Source organism: Gorilla gorilla, chromosome 3 (assembly GCF_029281585.2).
Source record: "Gorilla gorilla gorilla isolate KB3781 chromosome 3, NHGRI_mGorGor1-v2.1_pri, whole genome shotgun sequence".
Taxonomy (NCBI): domain Eukaryota; kingdom Metazoa; phylum Chordata; class Mammalia; order Primates; family Hominidae; genus Gorilla; species Gorilla gorilla.
The window spans coordinates 110,925,290-110,947,762 of NC_073227.2; the positions used below are offsets into that span (position 1 = coordinate 110,925,290).

Genomic DNA, 22,473 nt, shown 5'->3' on the forward strand with positions numbered 1-22,473 from the left:
CTGATGGAGAGGTATGAGGAGATTAAAGTTGTTTTCATGCCATCTAACAGAACATCCATTCTGTAGCTCATGGATCGTTGAGGAATTTTGATGCTCAAGTCTTCATATTTAAGAAATACACGTTGTAAGCCTAGAGTTGCCAGAGAGAGTGATTCTTCTGTTTGATCTGGGTAAAATACATTAAAAATCTTCTGGAAAGAACCATTCTAGATACCATTAAGAACATTTGTAATTCATGGGAGGAGGACAAAATATCAACATCAACACAAATTTGGAAGAAGTTGATTCCAGCCCTCATGGATGACTTCAAGGGGTTCAAGACTACAAAGACCAGTGTAGGAAGTAACTTCAGATGTGGTGGAAACACCAAGAGAACTAGAATTAGAAGTGGACCCTGAATATGTAACTGAATTGCTGTAATCCCATAACAGTTGCTTCTTATAGATGAGCACAGGAAGTGTTGTTTTTTTTTCTTTTTTTTGAGATAGATTCTACTCTTGGTGAATATGCTGTGAATATTGTTGAAATTACAACAAAGAATTTAGAATATTACCTAAACTTAGTGGATAAAGCTGGGGCAGGGTTTGAGAGGATTGATACGAAGTTTGAAAGAAGTTTAACTCTGGGTAAAATGCTACCAAATGGAATTGCATGCTACAGAGAAATCTTTTGTGAAAGGGAGTGACTAGATGCAGCAAACTTCATTGTTGCCCTATTTCAGGAAATTGCCACAGCCACTCCACCCTTCAGCAACCACCACCCTGATCAGTCAGCAGTCATAAATATGGAGGTAAGACCTCTCACTAGCAAAAGATTAGGACTCATTGAAAGCTCAGGTGATTGTTAGAATTTTTTAGCAATAAATTATTTTTAAATTAAGGCATGTACATTGTTTTTTAGACATAATGCTATTGCACGCTTAATAAAATACAGTATACTATACACAAACTTTTATATGTGCTAGGAAAGCAAAAAAATTGTGTGACTTCCTTTATTGAAATATTTGCTTTATTGCAGTGGCATGGAACCTAACCCATGATATCTCTGAGGTATGCCTGTATACCAAAATTATTAATTTCAATGATTCTAGGAAACTTTTTTTTAATAAAGTAGTTTTTGGTTAAAATTTCCAGTATGTTACACTCTTCTAACAAACTGTCGAAGAATAAGAGAAAAAATGTTTTAGACTGGGTGTAGTGGCTCACACCTGTAATCCTAGCACTTTGAAAGGCCAAGGTGGGAGGATCACTTGATGTCAGGGGAGTTCAAGACCAGCCTGGCCAACAGAGTGAAACTCCATCTCTACCAAAAATATAAAAAAATTAGTCGGGTGTGGTGGCACACGCCTCTAATCCCAGATACTTGGGAGGCTGAGTCAGGAGAATTGCTTGAACCTGGGAGGCGGAGGTTGCAGTGAGCCAAGAACAGGCCACTGAACTCCAGCCTGGGCCACAGAGTGTGGCTCTGTCTCACACACGCACACACACACACACGCACACATACACACACACACACACACAATAAAATAAAAGGGAGAGAAAGAAAAAATGTTTTAGGTTAAATACAAATAAAAGAGCTTATAGGAATTACTCTGAGGTGAAACTAGCTTATATCCTCTAATCAGTATGTATTCATGGCTTTTAGAGTTTGTCTTAAGAAGCTTATTGAGGATTTCGCCAAGTGGCTGTCTCTGAAGGGAGTGGAAATGTTAGGACTCACACTCTGGAGCCAGACTCTGGGTTTAAAGTTCTGTTTTGCTGTGTGTATCCTGTTCAGTCTCTACACCTAGGAAAATGGTAATATAAGAATTGATTACTAAAATATCTCTAAAGGTGACATAATTTAAAATACAATTATTACACATAAAACAATTTATTCTTTTCAGAACAGTTTATTCTTTTCAGACATATGTTTCATATGTATGAAACAATACATATAAAACAACGTAGTACGATTATTTGGTGAAGGTATGTCTTAGGAATGGAACTTGATTTTATTGGGGGGAATTACTTTTTTTCTGTTATCCTTTCTAAATGGGCAGTTATCTCTGAAGAGGAAAGAGCAAAATGAAGCTTTTATTCTCTCACCTCTTCTTTGGTTGTATTAAGAAGAGGGCTGAGTTTTTATTCTCATCTCTGTTTCAAAGACAATTCAATGTTGACACCAATCTGTGTTTCTGCTGCTTGTGTAAAAGAAAAACCATCCTATGCCACCAGCAACCACTGTTATCTGGTTTTAAATGTCAAGTATACTTCAGCATAGAAAGAAAGAAACTGAGATAACAGTCAAAGAAAAATATATTGAAGCACAAAGATAAGAGTCCAACCATCTTAGTGTCTGTGTCTTTGAGAAAGGAGTTAGGAAAAGATTCATCAACAGAAACCTAAAACATTTTGCAGCTTCTAACTTATCTAACCTTATGATTAATAGCCATGTATCATGTTTATACATATGATTGTAGTATTTGTCTATGTTGGTGCTATACTGATGAATAATGGAAAGTAATTCAGCTACTTTAAACTGAATCGTTTAAATTAGTTCAGCGATGACATTCTGTCTTCATGTTATCCCTTCTGAGGTCTAGCCTGAGATTTTCTTACTAATCTCAAGGATTTTTTTGTTTGTTCCTTGCAACAGATGTTCATACTTTGACAGTTCTATTGTATATAATTATGTATAAACCATATTATGTTTTTCATTTCTTATTTGAAAGTAATCTAGATGATTTTTGTGTGTGTGGCTGTGAGTGGGTATGTCAAGGCATTTTGGAATCCTTGACTTGGTGTAATATGGAAAATCTGTTTCTAGTTGAAATTGAATACAAATATCACAAGTCCTTTTGTTACTTTTAGAGTGGAATGTATGAAATCTGATTGGGAAGATTAATGTAGGTTTTATTAATCTTTCTCAAATTGATAAAGTTCTGTCACCCTAAAGATTTATTCAAAGTTGTAATCTCAAAGTCATAAGCACCAAGTCTTTATCTTTGAAAAGTATTGGAAGCTTTAGTTTCCTAGCCACTATGGATTATGCCAATACTTTTAGGTATTACCTTTATGCCAAATTACAGGACAACAATTTTCTTTTTAGAAACATTATTTTCTAGACTATAATTTTTTGGCTAACACTTATAGCTCTTAGACTGCCACATCTTGAATATTATAACACAAATTATCAGAAGCAAATATACGTACAGTAATATTTTTAATAATGTTTTTCATAAATCATATCTAAATTCCCATTTTGTGCATTCTTCAAATGGCGATAAAAATTTTACATACTAGCTCTTAAAACAATAATATTAGGTTCTAACTATTTTATGTGATAATGAAATAGGCTGGATTTTATTTTAGTAGTTTGGTCCTGTAAGATTAATCAAATTTATTACATAATATGGATGTGAAGTGAGCAAGGCACTGGTATTTTTGTGGCTCATTATTCTGATATTGAAGGGAAGGGAAGAAGGTAGGTAACAAGTGGCATTTAAAATAAATGTATTTTCATAATAAATGATTCTCATTCTGTTACACTGCAAGTATAAAACTCTTATTGTTGATAAGAAGTTCATAATAAGTAAATCACTTTAGACCTGGAGTTTGTGACTTAAAAAAAGCCTTTATTTCAAAAAGCAAAAATAAAATGAATAATGAATTCTTATATATTTCTTCCAGTAAACATATTTCAAATGAATTATAGTATGTAAGTTAAAAAGCCAAAAATACTTAACCCATAACTGTAAGATCTACATTATAGGTAACTACAAAATAAAAATACTCATTATCTATAATATATTTATAAAATGTTGTTTTCAACCAAATGTTAAATAGAATATTTAATATAGTAAAAATTCTTTCCCTTTTTAGAGGTTTTTCATCTTTATAAATGTATTTGACAGTAAATGTAGTAAAAACTACAATGGAACTGAACTTCTAGCAAATTTTGAAAGCTCTTAAGTATCATCGTGAAATAATTATTCCTCAGATGAGATTTTGTTAAACTCATTACTCTTCTTCTGTAATTTAAAATTTCCCAAATAAAATTACTCTTCCATATAGTGGTGAATGAGAGGGTGGGAAAATATTCCTGATCCCCACAGGAGAAAAATGTGCAGTTTGGAAAATGTATAAAATAAAAGTGTTCCAACACAGCAGATGATTTATGTTGTTTATATGATGAATTGCATGAAAGGCTAAGGAGAAATAATTTTAGATTAAAAAAAATTTGTTTGATCCCTCTTAGACATAGGAAGACCCGCCAGCCTGTGATATTTTGTAAGTTACGAACAACTTCTATAAATGTTAGGGGGCAGTAAATAAGAGTTTGATTTATTTCCATCTATATGAAATGTCTTTGATGATTTTGTGCTCTCAACTTTCAGTCAGTTTTAGTGCTCTGGGAAAGAAACCCAATGTATTATTACTTCAATAATAGCATGATTACAGGCATACAATACCTACAATTAAATAATTAATTAGGAAATGAAAAATATGTATGTGTGTGTAAACAGATTTGGTGTGTATCTTTATGTGTATGGAATTTTTAAACGATAATTTGGATTTTTTTGTTCAACCTGATTGTACTTTCATCTCTACATTCATTAATTCTGATTCTTTTCATAAGTGAAATGCTCTTTAACCTGGATCTCAAGTCACATGTGAATAAGAAAGTAGAAAATGGGAGAGAAAAATACTCATGACATTAATGGCATGGAGAAAAGGTACTGAACATACACAGTCACGTCAACCTTCTCTTTTTAAGACTAAGCCAGAACTTGCAGAGTTTGTATGATCAGTTTTACACTCATAGGATACTTTCTCTAAAATTTTGGACAAAGTAAAAAATAAGCACCAAAATAGGTGTAAAAATAAAATTAATAAAATTTTGGACAAGGAAACTAATTTTAGTGTATAGTGGTAGTCGTTACTATTTAATCTAATTCCCTAAGACTGTAACTTAATAATATTTCACTATTCTAGCTTCAGTAAAAATAGAATAGATAAATACAAGTGTATTTAAAAATGTAACCCTATTAAGAGATGATACAATATGGTAAAAGAACACTGGACTAGAAGTCAGGAAACCAGAATTTCACAGTCTCTGTGTGACAGTTAGAAAATTAATTTAGGCTTGAGCTGTCCTATATAGTAAATGGAGATATTATACATGATGGACTATTATTCTTTTTCTATACTAAATTTGATTAGTCTATTTATATGAGTATTACATAGAATTGTGCAAGGTTTTGTGGATACATTGATGAACAAGAAACACAAGTACTGTCCCTATTACCTCCTTGAATCATCGTAGTTTCAAATATAGAAATAAATAGTTACCCAGTTAATTATGATATTTCCCCCTTACTTCTAGATTTAATGTCTTTCTTACTGGAATATATCCTTTAGCTGTTATCCAAGTTAGAATGCCTTCGCCTCCAAGTAATAGACAAACCTAACACAAAGATTATTAAACAGTAAAAACAAAAAACCCAAAAACATAATCTTGTCTAACAAGAAGAGGTAGGGAATCCCCAAGTTGGTTAGTTACAAGAAACAATGACCTCTTTTCTTTTCTTTCTTTCTTTTTTTTAAACGGAGTCTCACACACTCTGTTGCCCAGGCTGGAGTGCAGTGGCGCGATCTCGGCTCACTGCAACCTCCGTCTCCTGGGTTCAAGCCATTCTCCTGCCTCAGCCTCCTGAGTATCTGAGATTATGGTCATGCATCAACACTACTGGCTGATTTTGTATTTTTATTTTTAGTAGGGAGGGGGTTTCACCATGTTGTCCAGGCTGGTCTTGAACGTCTGACCTCAAGTGATCTGCCCACCTTGGCTTCCGAAACTGCCAAGATTACAGGTGTGAGCCACCCTGCCCGGCCACCAGTGTTTTTTACAGCTGACTCTCCTCTCTTTTGTGGGATACACCAATCATTCCAGGCAATATATCAAGACAAAACAACATCCAAAGGAAAATAGCTATAATTTTTCTGTGTTGTTTTTCTTTTTTGCCAGGGAGGAAATGTTTTCCTGAAGCCCTCCTACCTCACTCTTTCTCTTATTTATCTGAGTCATAGGAGAACCAGCCTTTAAACAAATTAAGAAGTTTTGTTTTTGAAAGAAGCAGGAAGGAGGTATAAGATGAGTAGTGGGTAGGCAGCCAACAATGTCTGCACATAATATTTTTTTCCTTTCAGAAATGTTATCAATTGGTTCCCAAGTTTCTGCTTTTTTTTTCATTTTTATAATGTCCTTTTCTCTGCTGAGACTTGCCATTTGTTTTTTTGTTATTGCCATTTTTAATAGACCTTGAACATATTTATAATGCTGATTAAAATTCTTGTCAGCTAATTTCAATATATGGGTCATCTCATTTTTAGTGTCTGTCTGTAAATTGTTTTTCTGCTTCTTTGCATGCCTACTTATTGGAATATTTGACACACATGAATGGATGACATGTTTTTCAGAGTCTGTATTTTATTGTCTTCCTTTAGAGAAAGAATAGAGTTATTCCAGCAGGTAGTTAATTTACTAGTAGGATCAAGTGAATTTTTGAGCCTTTTTAAAGTTTGGAACTCTATGTCTATCAGCACTACGAGTCTCCTTTATCTGTGGCAGATCTTCTCCTTTATCTGCATAGGCGTAAAAATTGCTGCAGCCTCTGTTTTTAGAAACCTCATGCAAGTTCAATACCCTGACACTACCACAGTGGCAATTTGTATAATTATTTCTATTTTGCTTTCTTTCATATGGCACCTGGAAGTTCATCTGGCTTTTCCTTTTGTACTGTAATATGTTTTAAAATAAATGTGGTTGTAAGTTATTTAGCATTTCTTTGTATTTGGAACATGAGGTGGAGTGTAGATCAGCTCATTCAAATGTGTTCTTAGAGGTCCCCTCAAATTAGTTTTTTAAAATGCATCTGTGATAAGCGTTAAAAATGAAGTCTTACCATATAAAAGAGGTACCTGTGTATTTTTTAAGAGTGGGGTACTAGCTGCAGAGGTTTCTCTGGCGACCTGATGTTTGTTTGTTTGTTTGTTTTAGTTATACTTTAAGTTCTAGGGTACATGTGCACAACGTGCAGGTTTGTTACATATGTATACATGTGCCATGTTGGTGTGCTGCACCCATTAACTCCTCATTTACATTAGGTATATCTCCTAATACTATCCCTTCCCCTGCCCCAACCCCTCGACAGGCCCCGGTGCGTGATGTTCCCTTTCCTGTGTCCAAGTGTTCTCATTATTCAATTCCCACCTATGAGTGAGAATATGCGGTGTTTGTTTTTTTGTCCTTGCGATAGTTTGCTGAAAATGATGTTTTCCAGCTTCATCCATGTCACTACAAAGGACATGAACTGTCCTTTGTATGGCTGCATAGTATTCCATGGTGTATATGTGCCACATTTTCTTAATCCAGTCTATCATTGATGGACATTCGGGTTGGTTCCAAGTCTTTGCTATTGTGAATAGTGCCGCAATAAACATACGTGTGCATGTGTCTTTATAGCAGCATGATTTATAATGCTTTGGGTATATACCCAGTAATGGGATGGCTGGGTCAAATGGTATTTCTAGTTCTAGATCCTTGAGGAATTGCCACACTGTCTTCCACAATGGTTGAACTAGTTTACAGTCCCACCAACAGTGTAAAAGTGTCCCCTATTTCTCCACATCCTCTCCAGCACCTGTTGTTTCCTGACTTTTTAATGATCACCATTCTAACTGGTGTGAGATGGTATTTTGCTGATGTTTTATAAGGGAAGATCTGAAGATGGGTAAAGGATTTTTTTTTTTTTTTTTTTTTTTTTGGGATGGAGCCTCCCTCTTTCGCCCAGGCCAGAGTGCAGTGGCGCATTCTCGGCTCACTGCAAGCTCCGCCCCCCAGGTTCACGCCATTCTCCTGCCTCAGCCTCCAGAGTAGCTGGGACTACAGGCACCCACCACCACGCCCGGCTAATTTTTTTTTTTTTTTTTGTATTTTTAGTAGAGACAGGGTTTCAGCATGTTAACCTGGATGGTCTCGATCTCCTGACCTCATGATCCCCCCACCTCGGCCTCCCAAAGTGCTGGGATTACAGGCGTGGGCCACTGTGCCCGGCCAGGATGGCAGGATTTTTTTTTTATGGAGATAGAACAACATATGCAAAGGCCCTGAGGTAGGATGGAACTTGGCACATTTCAGCGCCTGAACGAAGGCCAATGTGTTTGGAACTCAAAGAGCAAAGAGGCAGCTGTTAAGAGATGAGGTTTTGTGAGAGAGACAGTTTCTAGACCATGAAACAACCTTGTTGGCTATGTTAAGATATTTGAATTCTATCTTGCTTTTCCCCATATCACAGGTAGTGGTGAAATAACTTGTCACATGTAGATTTTTATCTAAATGTAAATTTTATCTAAATGTACTGTTAAGTTCTTATAACCACTACACTTAACTAGAGAGGGAAATGCTGATTGCATCTCTTCTGGAAATATGATGAAACATTCAGTTACAGAATAGTTTGAGATACAAGTGTTTTCCTAAAATAACACTCTCAGACAAACAATATATTTGGAAAGGAAAAATGAAAAATATGAGTTATTCATAATCAACAGACTTTTTGTAGGTAGGTCCTTAAACAGATAGTTTCTGTTAGGTTCTGGGAATGCTAGTTCATTAATATAGATTTATGTCATTGTGCTGGTCTTAGAATTATTCAAGCTAGGATTAAACTCACCGTAAATAACCTGAACCTTTTTAAAATGAAGTTGAAACAGCAGTAAGTATCCTAAGCTAAGGTTTTTAAAAAATATTATTTTCTGCAGCTCTACTTATAGAAGCTTTGGAAGGCAGTTGTGTGCATATGCTTATTTATTATGCCGGGTAAATAGGGGTTACTTACTTTTCTGTTCTTTGGAAATTTGGTTCAGAAATCACAGTTACATTATAAAGTGTAAATCATTGAGATGCTTTTTGGCCATAGACATTCCCTATAATGAAAGATGTCATTGCACTAAATAAGGAAAGATTCCTATGACAGATAATGGGATCAATGCTATGCAACTGACATGATCTTGTATTTTGATAGTCATTTGGGCCATTATATTAAGAAGTTTTCAAATGATTTGAAGAGCACTTGTGGGCAGAGGAAATTCTAACTACCCAATGATACTACTTAGTTATAGCTAAGTGAGAAAAAAAATCATAAAAATATTCTTACTTTCTCTCTCAGGTAAGGAAAACCTTTCAGTTCCCCTGTAGTATGTGTCAAGATATATGTTTTCCCATTAAACTTGTCTGCCATACTGACGAGAGAATTACAGCAGAACTTTTGAACTAGTTTGATAAGAAATTCCTTTCACACGAAGGATCCCAGGGAGAAAAGTGCAAAGCCAGTTCACCATCGTAGTTTAACTTAAATGTGTTAAGTATCAGTTGAAAGTCTCCAATCCTCTACTCATTTGAGAATCCACTTAATATAATATTTATGGGATTTGCTATTAATCTTATCCAAAACCTATGTTATTTTGGTACTTATGGACTTAGAAAAGTCTGTATGTCTCAAACTTTAAATGTTACTAAATCTTAAATTATAAAAACTTGGTTAGCACTCATAAGCAACGAGGCATGTGTAAATATTACTAACAATTTCACTGAAGATTCATGAAGTTGACACAGAGAGGATGAACTGTATATAAATGTGTTCAGCGGAGATTACATTGTCTTTGTTTTTTGTTTGGAGTAGTTATGGTGATTAATGAACCACTGTATCCAGCTTCAGTATCATACTCTTTTTTTTTTTTTTTGCCAAGTTAAAGGACTATCTTTGGTGATGTAAAGCACATTTGTTCAGTTTCTTGAAACTATAATAATTCAGAGTTGGCAGACAGAGTTATATATCCCCAAGTGAACGAATTGTATTATCCAGTGAACCCTGCTAAATGCAAGAACAGAAGAGCACCTGAACCTTTTTCTCCCCTCACCAGCCTTAATATGTTGTCTGTGCTAGAGGAAAATATGGCTTTGTATTAGAGATTTTTCTTCATTTTCTTGTCAACCACAAGGATAATTTTAGGTGAATTTACCCAGAGACACTTGGGTATTTTTCTGCCCAATAATGGCTATTGATCAAAACATTAATATTCAATACATTGAACAACTGTAAACCGTGGGCACCAACCAATCAGAAAGACAATGGCAATCAGCATAAAACAGGATGGCTGTGCCGGCCTTTGCAGCTGAGTGGCAACCCCATTTAACAGATCTTTCACTAACTGTTTCAACCTAATTAAGAATGCTTTTGATTACCATAGCCTTGTAGCAGATCTGTTTTTTCATGTAGAGATAAAATGTTTTGAGATGAATTGATTTGTTTCTCATATGTGAAAGAATATTAGTTTTTTTTAGTATCAACTACTAAAAAGTTAATAATTGTGGTGAACCTCTTAAAGTCAGTGACAGAATCCTATTAATCTCTGCAACTTCAGCCATCACTGCTCTGCTGGACACAATGTGGATGTTTTCAATAATTTTGGAAAAAAATGCCATCATCTTTTCCTTTTTGGATTAAAAATATATTCAAATTATTGAAGTATGAAAAAATGACTAATTTTATTTTCAAAATGCATTTCTGTACATGGCTCATCTTAGCTATTTGAAAATGGCAAAGATACTTAAATTTGTAAATGTTAAATTATAATCTCCAGAGCCTCAGTAAATTCCCTGAAATACAGTGTTAGAACTTCACACAAATATGATTCCTGAAAGTTGTGTCAGTCCTAATGGGTGTTTAGATCCATGACTGACCAAATAATTTTAAAGAGCCAGCACACTAACAGGAATTATAGAAATATAATTTAAATTTTATTGTAATTGTGGCAGGAAACTTAGAGCCATGGACAGGAGCCCTGCAATTCATAACAATTCACAATACAGAAAAATTTTTCTGTATGAGTTGTATGCATCAATGATTACAACAAATTGTGTTTTATTTATTCACCCATTATTGTATTTATCTATTCAATTTCAATTATACAACTATTTACTGAGTCAGCCTAATATATGCCAAATAGCAGGCAAGTTCACAACTTAAAAATTATACATCTTCAAAAATTCGATTATAACTAAAGTACTACTCTAATTTAATATATACCTACCATGACTTCTAATTTTTATACTTGATTTTATTCTTATTGGTCTTAGAGAAAATAGCCATAGAAAGCATTAACACTAAACGGAAGGCTTTAAGAATGACTGTATAGTTCATTGCGAGTTAGACATAATATAATTAAATTGAATCAATCGTATCAGATAAAATATACACTTTAAAGTGAAAATGTTAATGATTGTTAGTATAACTGTAAGTATACTGTTTTGTTCATTTGCATGCTTGTTTTCCACACAAAATGCAGCACTGTGGTGGTTTAGAGCTAAGTATGTATTGCCAGCATTCAAACCTCAGCAATGTCTTTTGTTAGCTGTGTGACCATCAGCAAGTTACTTAACCTCTCTTGACTCAAATCACCCCACTGGGAAATGGATATTATAATAATACTAACCTGAAAGAATTGTTGTGAGAATTAAATGATTTAACACCTATAAGGACATTACATGACTGCCTGAGGTTCAATAAGAACTATATAAATATTAGCTATTATTATATGCATGCACATTATGTAGTTAGTAGGGGGGGAAATCCTAGGTTATTTCATTTTACATCCATTTCTTACTAACTCTTTAACTCCAAGAAAAGTTACTTATCTGTACTTTATTTCATCTACCTCTTGAAGTTGTTCAAAGTTTGAATGAATTAACACACATGGAGTGGTTAGCACAGTACTTGGCCAATAGTCAACCCTCAAAAAATGTTAGCCATAATTTTTTATTCATTATTTCATTATAGATATAAAATGGAGGTAGTAATTATTATCTTATCCCTTCACAGGACAATTGAACCACTGAACATATCTGTGAAGATAAGTAAACAGTTGAATATTATTCAAAAATGTGTTTACTAATTATCTAGTAATTTATAAATTCAGTTATTCTGTTTGTGAATAATCAGATGTGAATAAAATTAATTAAAATATATTTTCTTATCTGTATTATTGCCTGACCTTGGTGGCAAGTGCCAGAGCATCTGTTTGTTTTTTCTTTATTTAGGTTGCTAAGGCATCTTGTCATATAATTCAGAAAATTGTATAATATAAAAATATAGTATGTAAGAAAATAATATAATTCAGAAATATATATGTATAGTATTGAAATTAAGCAGAAGCCCTAAACTGTTTTTATAAATATTCTGAAGTAAGTTACAATATTAATTATCATTATTGGATAGGTCTTTTGGTTGTAAAAATGGAAACAATTTTTTAATGGAAAGGTTATATCCTAAAACAGTAATTTTCATTGAATCTTACCACTAAATATATATTTGAACCATTTCATAATTTCTACTGGAATGTCTGAAAATTTTAAAAAACTACTATCATGAGGATGGAAGCGGTGGTGCACGCCTATAATCCCAGCACTTTGAGAGGCCAAGGCAGGCGGATCACGAGGTCAGGAGATCGAGACCATCCTGGCTAACATAGTGAAACCCCATCTCTACTAAGAATACAAGATCACGCCACTGCACTCCAGCCTGGGGGACAGAGTGAGACTCCATCTCAAAAAATAAATAAATAAATAAACTAATATCATGAAATGAGGACACAAGAAATACTTTCTAGGATACTAGAAACATTGATTAACAACTTGGGAAATACTGCTGTAAGCATGCTGCACTGTAATTTTTGTTCTTTTTTTTTTTCTTGTTAGGAGTCTTTCCCTGAAATTAACAAAGGACGTTGATCAAGAAGCCAGGTGTTCCCACATCAGCCGAATGCCCAACAGTCCATCTGCGGATTGGCCTCTACAAGGTGTGGAAGAAAACGGAGGCATAGATTCTCTGCCATTCAGACTGATGTTACAGGACTGCACGGCAGTCAAGACGTTATTATTAAAGATGAAGAGAGTTCTTCAAGAGGTAATGGTTTGCTCTAAGATTAATGTCCTTCAGTGCTGGTAGACAATGAAGTCTGCAGACGTGGTTAGACCCTGCTCTGTCAGTAATTAACTACATGACGTTGGGCAGCGGTCAGGTTTCCTCTTGGAGCTTAGCTATTTTCATATGTCAAATGAGTGTTTTGAAGTTCTGGTTTATAAGGTACTCTTTAGCCTTAAAATTGTAAGAGTTTATGAAATACTTAAAAAAGAATAAATTGATCCCAAGCATCCCCCTATTTGTCAGGTAAGGAGAAATGAGTATCAGCTATAAAGTTATGGTTACATGCTGTTATAAAGCTATTGAGAAATCTATTAAATGTATTTCACATCAATGATACTGGGTCTTTGTTTATATGATACCATAAAAGTAGTTTATTTAGTCATTTTTGTTCCAATAATCAGAATTCAGTAAAATTGAATTACAGTAAAATTCAATCTGAAGGTCTGAATGATTTTGCCTAAGGAATGTAGGCAATGTTGCCCTCCCCACAGCTTGGGCCTAGTTACTGAAACAGTGAGCTAGTCAGGAAAATGCATAATGAGATTCTTTTACCCTTGTGCCTAGAAATCAGCCATTCTTTAGGACTCAAGTTTGCTTTGGTTTGATTTTTATAATTACAACAGTTGTTTTATTTGAGGGATTTCTATACAAACTATACATGTGATTATTATTACTTCATAGACATGTGAAGTGAGAGTTAGAAATTTTAAATTATTTTTCTCAAGTAAGTGTAATTTCAGGGCAACAGCCTGAAATTTGTGTCTTTGTATTACATCCTATTATCTTTAAGTAGATTTATCTTTATTGATCGGAGATATTAATAAAGAATTGAGAAAAATATTATTTAGAATTAATAGTCTCTATGTTATAATGATTGCTAATATTTGCTTTTTGAACACTTTGATAATAATGCTAGCAGCTACCACTGGAGGCTAGAATTGAATCAGGAAGAAAAAAGGCAATATAAAAGAAATGAATGCCATAGACTATTGGGGCTTCCAGTAATGTGTTCTCATCAGCTGTTATAAACTGTATTAGTCTGTTCTTACACTGCTAATAAAGACATACCTGAGGCTAGGTAATTTATAAAGGAAAGAGATTTAGTTGACTCACAGTTCCACATGGCTGGGGAGGCCTCACAATCACAGCGGAAGGCGATGAAGGAGCAAAGTCACATCTTACACGGTGGCAGGCAAGAGAGCTTGTGCAGGGAAACTCTTATTTATGAAACCATCAGATCTCATGAGACTTATTCACTACCATGAGAACTGTATGTGGGGAACTGCCCCCATGATTCAGTTATCTCCACCTGCCTCCCCCACCCTTGACACATAGAGATTATTATGATTAAAGCTGAGATTTGGGTGGGGACACAGCCAAACCATATCATAAACAAAAGCTGGAAGATATCTTCTCTGTGTCCCATACAGGTTATATCTCTAGGGCAGCCTTTGTTTCTGGATTTTCTGGATCCTATAATGTGTTGTGCTGTAGCGGTATGCTTATACTTGATTACTCTTAGAATTTCAGAAATTATATGAGCTGGCAGTTCAGCAAAGGCATCAAAATAAATTATATGAACTTAATTACTTTTAAAAAGGGTAATCAGTATTCAAAATGTATTTTCTATTTGTTTTACTATTATCTACACTTGTGAGATTATTTACATCTTTTAGAATCACATGGTGGAAGTACTATATAATTCTGACTGTACAGATTTCCAACATGTAGATTCATTTATGTCATTTTGGTAGCTTGAAATCAGCCATGTGGGAGTATTTATGCCTCAGAAATTGGCAAACACTGCAAATTAGGGCCTCTTATTTTTGGCAAGCCTGTTGTTAAATATTTACTAGCACATTACTATGTGTATAACTGTATGATTTCTATACTGACAACATAAATATTTGCCTGCAAATGAATAGATAAGTTTGAATTTCTTCCACCTTTGGCTTAACATGCAACCTGATCCTCTTTGAACAAGGCAAACTTAGTAACAGCTGTTATATTAGAAGATACTAGTCTCAACTATTCAGCTTTTTACCTGTGTTTGGTCTGAATTTTAATAACAAATCAATTAAAGCAAAAGATAAGTAGAAAGAGCTGACAGAAGGTGTCAAGAGGCTTTCTTAGAGTACTTAATTTTATAATTTTAAAATATTCAGTGATATTCACTATAAAGTCAATATTCAGAATATATTTAGATGGTTTTTATACTGCCACCTGGTTTTCTTTATTAAGGGGTATTCGAAGAAGCTGAAGAGAATTGATTTTTTAAAGCTGATGTAGAGTGAACAATACTTAATATATGTTTGTGCAGCCCATTCAGTGAGCAGAGGATCTTTATTATCAACAGGGAAAAGCAATAGTATTATATGATTAGCATAGACAACAGTTCTACTAAGAAGATATTCATAATAGAGGCCTCTAAAGAAAATTATTTTTTGAACTGTTCCCTAAGCCAGGAAGTTTTAAACTGCCATTCCCATTTCATTACTAAATTGGAGTTTAATATCAATATTCATTTAGATTAACAATATATTTTAATATAAAAAAATTCATTCCTATTTTGAGCTGATTTTTGTGATGCACAATTGTTCAATCTTTGTTCACAGATTATTATTATTATTATTATTATTTGAGACGGAGTCTTGCTCTGTCACCCAGGCTGGAGTGCAGTGGCGCGATCTCAGCTCACTGCAAGCTCTGCCTCCCGGGTTCACGCCATTCTCCTGCCTCAGCCTCCCGAGTAGCTGGGACAACAGGCGCCTGCCACCATGCCCGGCTAATTTTATGTATTTTTAGTCGAGACGGGGTTTCACTGCGTTGGCCAGGTTGGTCTTGATCTCATGACCTCGTGATCCGCCCGCCTCGGCCTCCCAAAGTGCTGGGACTACAGGCATGAGCCACCACACCTGGCCAAGTTCACAGATTATTTTTTAATGGCAGGAGGTCCCTATTTGATTTTAAGGTAAAATAATTACTTAATTTTTACATGTCATATTAGAATATGCTTTTATTTGAGATTTTTGGTTTGTTACATGAGTATTGCGTTTGTATATTTTTTCTCATTGATCTCTTTGAAACCTATGACTTAGTGGAAATGCAATGCATTCATGATATTTTTACACTTTTGCTAATAAAGGTACACCTTTCTTGTGAGCAAATCAAGTTATCCTTTGTTGTTTTTGAAGGAACATCTTCTACAAATAGCATTTGAAAATATCCAGAGATAGTAATAGTGAGATCACAGAAAATTTTTGGCTTAATCTGTTTAAGATTGCTCTAGGGTTGTGGTTAATGACTAGCGGCTAGAAGGATGCCTCGACAGATTGTTAATAGATGACTTTCCTAAAGTTTCTAGAACTGATTCAGGGTTGTGGAGTAATAAAAATAATTCCTTGGAAAGTTCTACACAGCAGGCTAAATAAATATACAGGTCGAGCATCCCTAATCTGAAAATCCAAAATCCAAAATGCTCCAAAATTTAAAGGTTTTTGAGCACTGACGTGACACCACAAGTGGAAAATTCCACATATAAGTACTTTAAACCACTTGTTTTATACATAAAATTATTTAAAATATTGTATAAAATTACCTTTGGGCTATGTCTATAAAGTATATATGAAACATAAATGACTTTCATGTTTAGACTTGGGTCCCGTTCCCAAGACATCTCATAAGGTATATGCAAATATTCTAAAGTCTGAAAAAATTCAAAAAACACTTCTGGTCCCAAGCCTTTTAGAGAAGGGGTACTCGACCTGTACTCTATCTTTCAAGTACTCTTATCTATATAGTCTATATTACTTATGTCATTTTAATGAATATAAGCATTAATGCTGAGATCTACTTGTAATATTTTAAAGCTACCTATAAAATTTACTTCTTTCTAAATTTTTTTATGAGGTATCACATGTTTAATATTATTTTGCAATTTTTATTACTGGCTAAACAACCTTAGATTGCTATTAAAATGTTAAATCCCATTAGCTCATTGCGGATTTTTTTAAAAGTTATTTTGTCATTAACTGTCATTGCATTACTTATTATTCTACCTACTTTGGGTTTAATAAAAATTTTCATCAAGTAATTCATTTGGCACTTAGTAATTCTTCCATTTTGTGCCATCACCATAACAACATAAATCATATTAATCTAATCCAGGTTTGGGGATTATATATGTTATGCTATTTTATAATATATAATATATACTTTCAATAAAATATAATTTTGAAAGTGAATACACCTGCGAAAATGAATCTAACAGTGTGTTTGTATCTGAATCATCTTGGGTAGGAACCAGAGATGGAGATGAGTAATGGGTAGGCATTGCTCTAAATATTCTGCTTCAGTAAACCTGTCTTTGGCCCAAGCATGTGAATGGTGAGGACTTTCTCAGTGTCTCTTCCAAGTATACTGGAAAAGCACTGGGTTGGGATATTGTGTTTTAGGCTGTTGGTATTAAACATCCTGAAACCTTCCTTTACTTAGGAAATTCTTCTTCCTAAATACTTTTCAGATCTGCTTATATGTATCTCTTCTTCCAACTGCTCCTACATCATTGATGGTCCATTTTACTTACTTCATAACTGGTCTTACTTCTAGTCTTCCCACCTATCAAATCAATTTACTCATTGCTGTCAGGCTAAAATGATTATGTGATCAAGTCAGTCCCTGTAAATCTTTAAATATTTCCTAATTGCCCTTACAAGTTCTTCTACAGGTTGTATAACAGTCTATATTTCCTTTATCGTTGGAGCACTTATGTCTCCTCATTATAATTGCTTATCTTCGTTTTCCCAGTGATACTCTAAGATGCAGGAAAATGATCTTGTGAACTTGTACCTTGTTGTATCTTCTCAACCTGGAAGGTATTTGCTGCTTAATAAGTGTTTATTAATAAATAAATGAAAGGAAATGGATTTCATTCTGTTTCTAGGCTACCATTAAAATAACGCAGAAAACAAATGATAAACTTGAGTGCTTGATGGAATGAGGATCAAAGTAAGTATGGAGCAAATTTCTCCTCTTTAAAAGAAGTGTACAATATTTTTTTTCTCAGAATATGAAATAAAGACACATCACAAAAATTACTAGATTTAATTTAATCAAGACCCATTTGTATGCCCAAGTCTATCAATGGTAGACATAATTTCCTGAAGCTTTTTCAGATCTTTCTATGCAGTAGATGGCTATGGTGTTCCTTAACTGTATTTTTTAAATTATCTGCTAAATCTTCCAGATTAGAAGAAAGGCCTAGAGGTTTAGAGACTGGTTATTTCCATATGTACTCACTCTTTTCACACAGAGAAAATTTTGTTTTCACTGAACATCATTGCAATTTCAGAGGAAAAGGATAACTATAAATCATTATAAAACCACAGATCAGTAAATCTAATAAACATAAAATTGTTGGTATAAAGCCATTATTACTTCTTATTTGTTTGGCTGAGCTTACAGTTTTCCTAATGATGGTCTGTTGACCTCCTAGATTTTAATTTTGAAGTGAGCTAAGAATTAATAATCTGAATGGAGTATCACACTCCAAATTCTGTCATCCTTTTTTAAAGATCAGTTTCTTTTTATTAAAATGCACATTCATATTCCCAGCAACTTCAAATTTCAACTCCTTTATTTTTAGAAAAATGATCAATGTTGGCCTTTAGAAATTCTATTGTTGTCACTTTATTCTCTAGTATTAGTGGGAAAAGACATGACTGTAGTAAGGAAAGAGAACTCTATCATTTTTTTCTTCTTTTTCTTAATTTTTTTACAAAATTTTATTGATCTAGAAAAGAAAATGTTTAATATCTACAGAGGTGGGTTTTGTTTTAATGCTTCCTTTTAGTTTGCTCTATTCTCTCTTTATCAAACAAATATATTTTGATATAATAAGCTGTATCTATTCTAACAAAATAGCTAGATAAGTAAAAATCAAGGAACTACTTATTCGAAAATTTATATAATTTACAGGCCCATATAGTTGATGCAAATATTGGGGCTGTGAAACATTTGCAAAAGACCCGCCATTGATTAAAGAGCTGGAATCTATTTTTCTTTTTCTTTTCTCTACTACCTAGTAGTTCAAACATTAATTTCATTTTACCTAAAAGGAATAATAATTTAAAACTTTCAAGGATAATATTCAATGCAAAATTTTTGGGTTTTTTTCAGCATAATTTGCAATTACATTATAAAATTTAGAGTGTTTTCTACTTCATCATTCATCACTGTTTGGTGGGAATTTTTAAAGAGTTTATTTTTACTGCATTTCAGTAAATGATTCAAAGGGCATTAATAAGGATTTTATAACTAAATGACATTTTCCTATCAGCACATCTTGAGACGGAAAGAAAAGTCTATAGGGCAGGAACTTCAGCAATGGATAATTAGAGAAGGAAATGGCCACAGTGGAGAGTCATAAAGTAAAGAAATATCCAAATCAAGCAATTACCATGGAAATATAGACAGCAGTCTAATAATCAGAATTCTCTTTATACTTATCATTTGAAAATAACAAAATTACAAGTTTTTGCTGCCTTCTTTATGTTTATTTATTTATTTTTGCTGGTCCAGAAATATGTTTAAGGAAAATTAGAAAAACAAGTTTCATGAAAACATCAAATGGCAGAAAGTTAGAGTGACTATACTAGTATCAGAGTAGATCTAAATATATGACATTTCACCACAGTCAGAGAGCCATACTTCATAGTGGTAAAAGTCAGTTCTTTAGGAAGACACAACAATCAGACATGTGGATGGCTTGTTTCTAGAACTTCTAAATACACAATGCAAAAACTGACAGAACTAAGTGAAGAAAGAAACAAATTAACAATCACAGTTGAAGAATTTAAAACATTTCTTTCTATAATTGATAAAGCAACTAAATGAAAAAATCAGAAAATTTGTAGAAGATTTGAACAATATTATCAATATTTTTAACCCAATTGACATTTATGGAATACTACAATTAATAAAATAATTATATATTATTTTCAAATGCGAGGGAACATCATCAAGACACACTATATACTGGGTCACACAATAAGTCCCATTAAATTTAAAAGGTAGACATCTATGGGGTACATTTTTTGAGAAAAATGGAATGAAACTAGGAATCGAAAATAATAAAATAACTATAAAAGCATCAAATATTTGGAAATTAAATTACAAACTTCTATATAACCCACAGACGAATTTAGAAAGCTGAAAGGAAATTTTAAAATGTTTCCAATGAGATGATGATAATAATATCACAAATCAAAATTTTCTGGATATAGTTAAAACTATGATTACAGGGAAATTTGTGACTTTAAATGTTTATATTCAAATAAAGAGTGCAATAATTTGTAACCTTTAACTTTCTTCCTTGAAATGTTGGTTAATGGATACAAAAAAAAACAGTTGAATAGAAAAAAGTTCTGGTATTAAATAGTACAATTGGGAAATTATAGTTTATAATAATTTGTTATATTTCAAAATAGCTAGAAGATTTGTAATGTTCCCAACACAAAGAAAAGATACATGTTTGAGGTAATGTATATACCAATTACCCTGATTTAATCACTCCACATTGTATACACACATTCAGAGATCACATGCACCCAAAAATATGTGCAACTATGAAATATCAGTAAAAAAGGAAGCTAATAAAAGAAGGGCAAATTAAATCCAAATGAAGCATGTAGAAAGACATAATAAAGAACAAAACTCTATAAAATTAAAAACAAATAATAAGCCCAAATTGATTCTTTGAAAAAGTTCAAAAAAAGGCTGATAAAAAAGGATTATAGAAAAATTAAGAAACATGAATACTAGTGCCAGCAATGAATCTAGGGAGGAATAATCACTACAAATCCTGCAGACATCAACATGATAATAAGACATGGTTACAAAGAACATTATGGCAAAAAATTAACATAAATGATAAAAACAAATTCTTTGAAAAATACAGCTTTCCAAAGTGACATAAGAAATTGCAAATCTGAATAGCCTAACTTGTACTGAATTAATGTATTTATTATTTAAAAGAGAAATACATATGACAGATATTATGTAAAAATTTTCAGGAAATAGAGACACATTATGCTTCTCATCTTGTTTTATGTGGCCAACATATGCCTATTAAAAAAAATTGGCAAAAATCCTTACAGGAAAAAGGAAATTACAGAATTTTTTTATAAATATAGATGCAAAAGTCACTTAAAAATTAGTAAATACATGTAGCAATATGTAAATAATGACCTATTTGCTTTCATTCCAGTTTTTTTAGCATCCAAAAACCAAGCAATGCAATTTACTATATTAAAATATTAAAAAGAGAAAAGCACAAGACTATATTAATAGATGAAAAAAGTACCTTTGAAAAATTGAAAACCAATTTATGGCTCAAATAAAAATATAAACCTCAGTTTACTGGTAGTACAAGGGAACTTCTGTAGCTAATATTCATACTTGATGGTAAAACACTGAAACTTCTCCTCCTAATATTATCAGCAAGGTAAGAATATCCACTCACCACGTTTGCTGTACGTGTGCTAGAGGTCCTAGCTAGGAATGAGGCAAGAAAAAGTGTAACAGGCATAAATATTTGAAAGAAAAGGTAAAACTGCATGTATGAACAGATATGTTTGTTTATACAGATAACCTTAAGAAATCTACAAAAAAGTTCATAATAAAATGACAGAATTAACAGTAAATTTAATAGCATTGAAGAATATAAAGTTGTGATAAAATTATATATTGCTGTGTAGCAAATCAGCTGTAAAATCTAGTAGACTAAATCAATATTTGTTATTTCAAAGTTTCTATGGTTAGGAGTTTGAGAGTAGTTGCCTATGGGTTATGGCTGAAGGCGTCTCATTAGTTTGCACTCAAGATGTCAACAATGGCTGTAGTCATGAATTCTTGGCTAAACTTGAAGATCTACTGCCTAGTTCACTCAATTGCTGTGACAGGAGGACTCAGTTCTTCACTGCTGGTGCTCAGAGGCCTCAGTTCCTTACCATGTAGCCTTTTCGCTGGTCAACATGGCAGTTGGCTTCCCCCTGACTACACAATCTGAGAGAGAGAAGACAAAATGCACAATGTCTTTTGTAACCTAGTCTCAGAAGTAATATACCATCACTTTTGTCAAATTTATTGGTCACAAAGATCAAACTAGATTTAGCATGGAAGAACAATATGTAAAGTATGAATACCAGGAGGTAGGGAACATTGTGGTCCATTTTGGAGGCTGTCTACCAGTCAATGGTGTATTCCTCTCATATGCAAAGTACACTCAGCCCCTCCCAAGGCCATTCAAAGTATCATTCAATTACAGCATCAATTCAAAGTGCAGAATCTCAAAATCTAAAGCATGTATAGCTGTAGATGAGGTTTAAACACAGCAACTCAAGTGTAGTTTTCCATTTTAACCTGTAAACTAATACACGTTAGTAGTTTTT

The 22,473-nt window shown here is 33.4% G+C and overlaps 1 protein-coding gene across 9 annotated transcripts in view; it reads left to right on the forward strand.

Moving 5' to 3' along the window:
* CCSER1 (coiled-coil serine rich protein 1) overlaps positions 1 to 22,473 on the forward strand; it is a 1,457,637-nt gene that overhangs the window by 482,649 nt on the left and 952,515 nt on the right. For all 9 annotated transcript variants that reach the window (XM_004039129.4, XM_055385647.1, XM_055385645.2 and 6 more), the window contains exon 6: positions 12,796 to 13,003. In XM_004039129.4, coding sequence (XP_004039177.3) covers positions 12,796 to 13,003 — 208 coding nt within the window. The remainder of the gene's footprint in view (positions 1 to 12,795; positions 13,004 to 22,473) is intronic.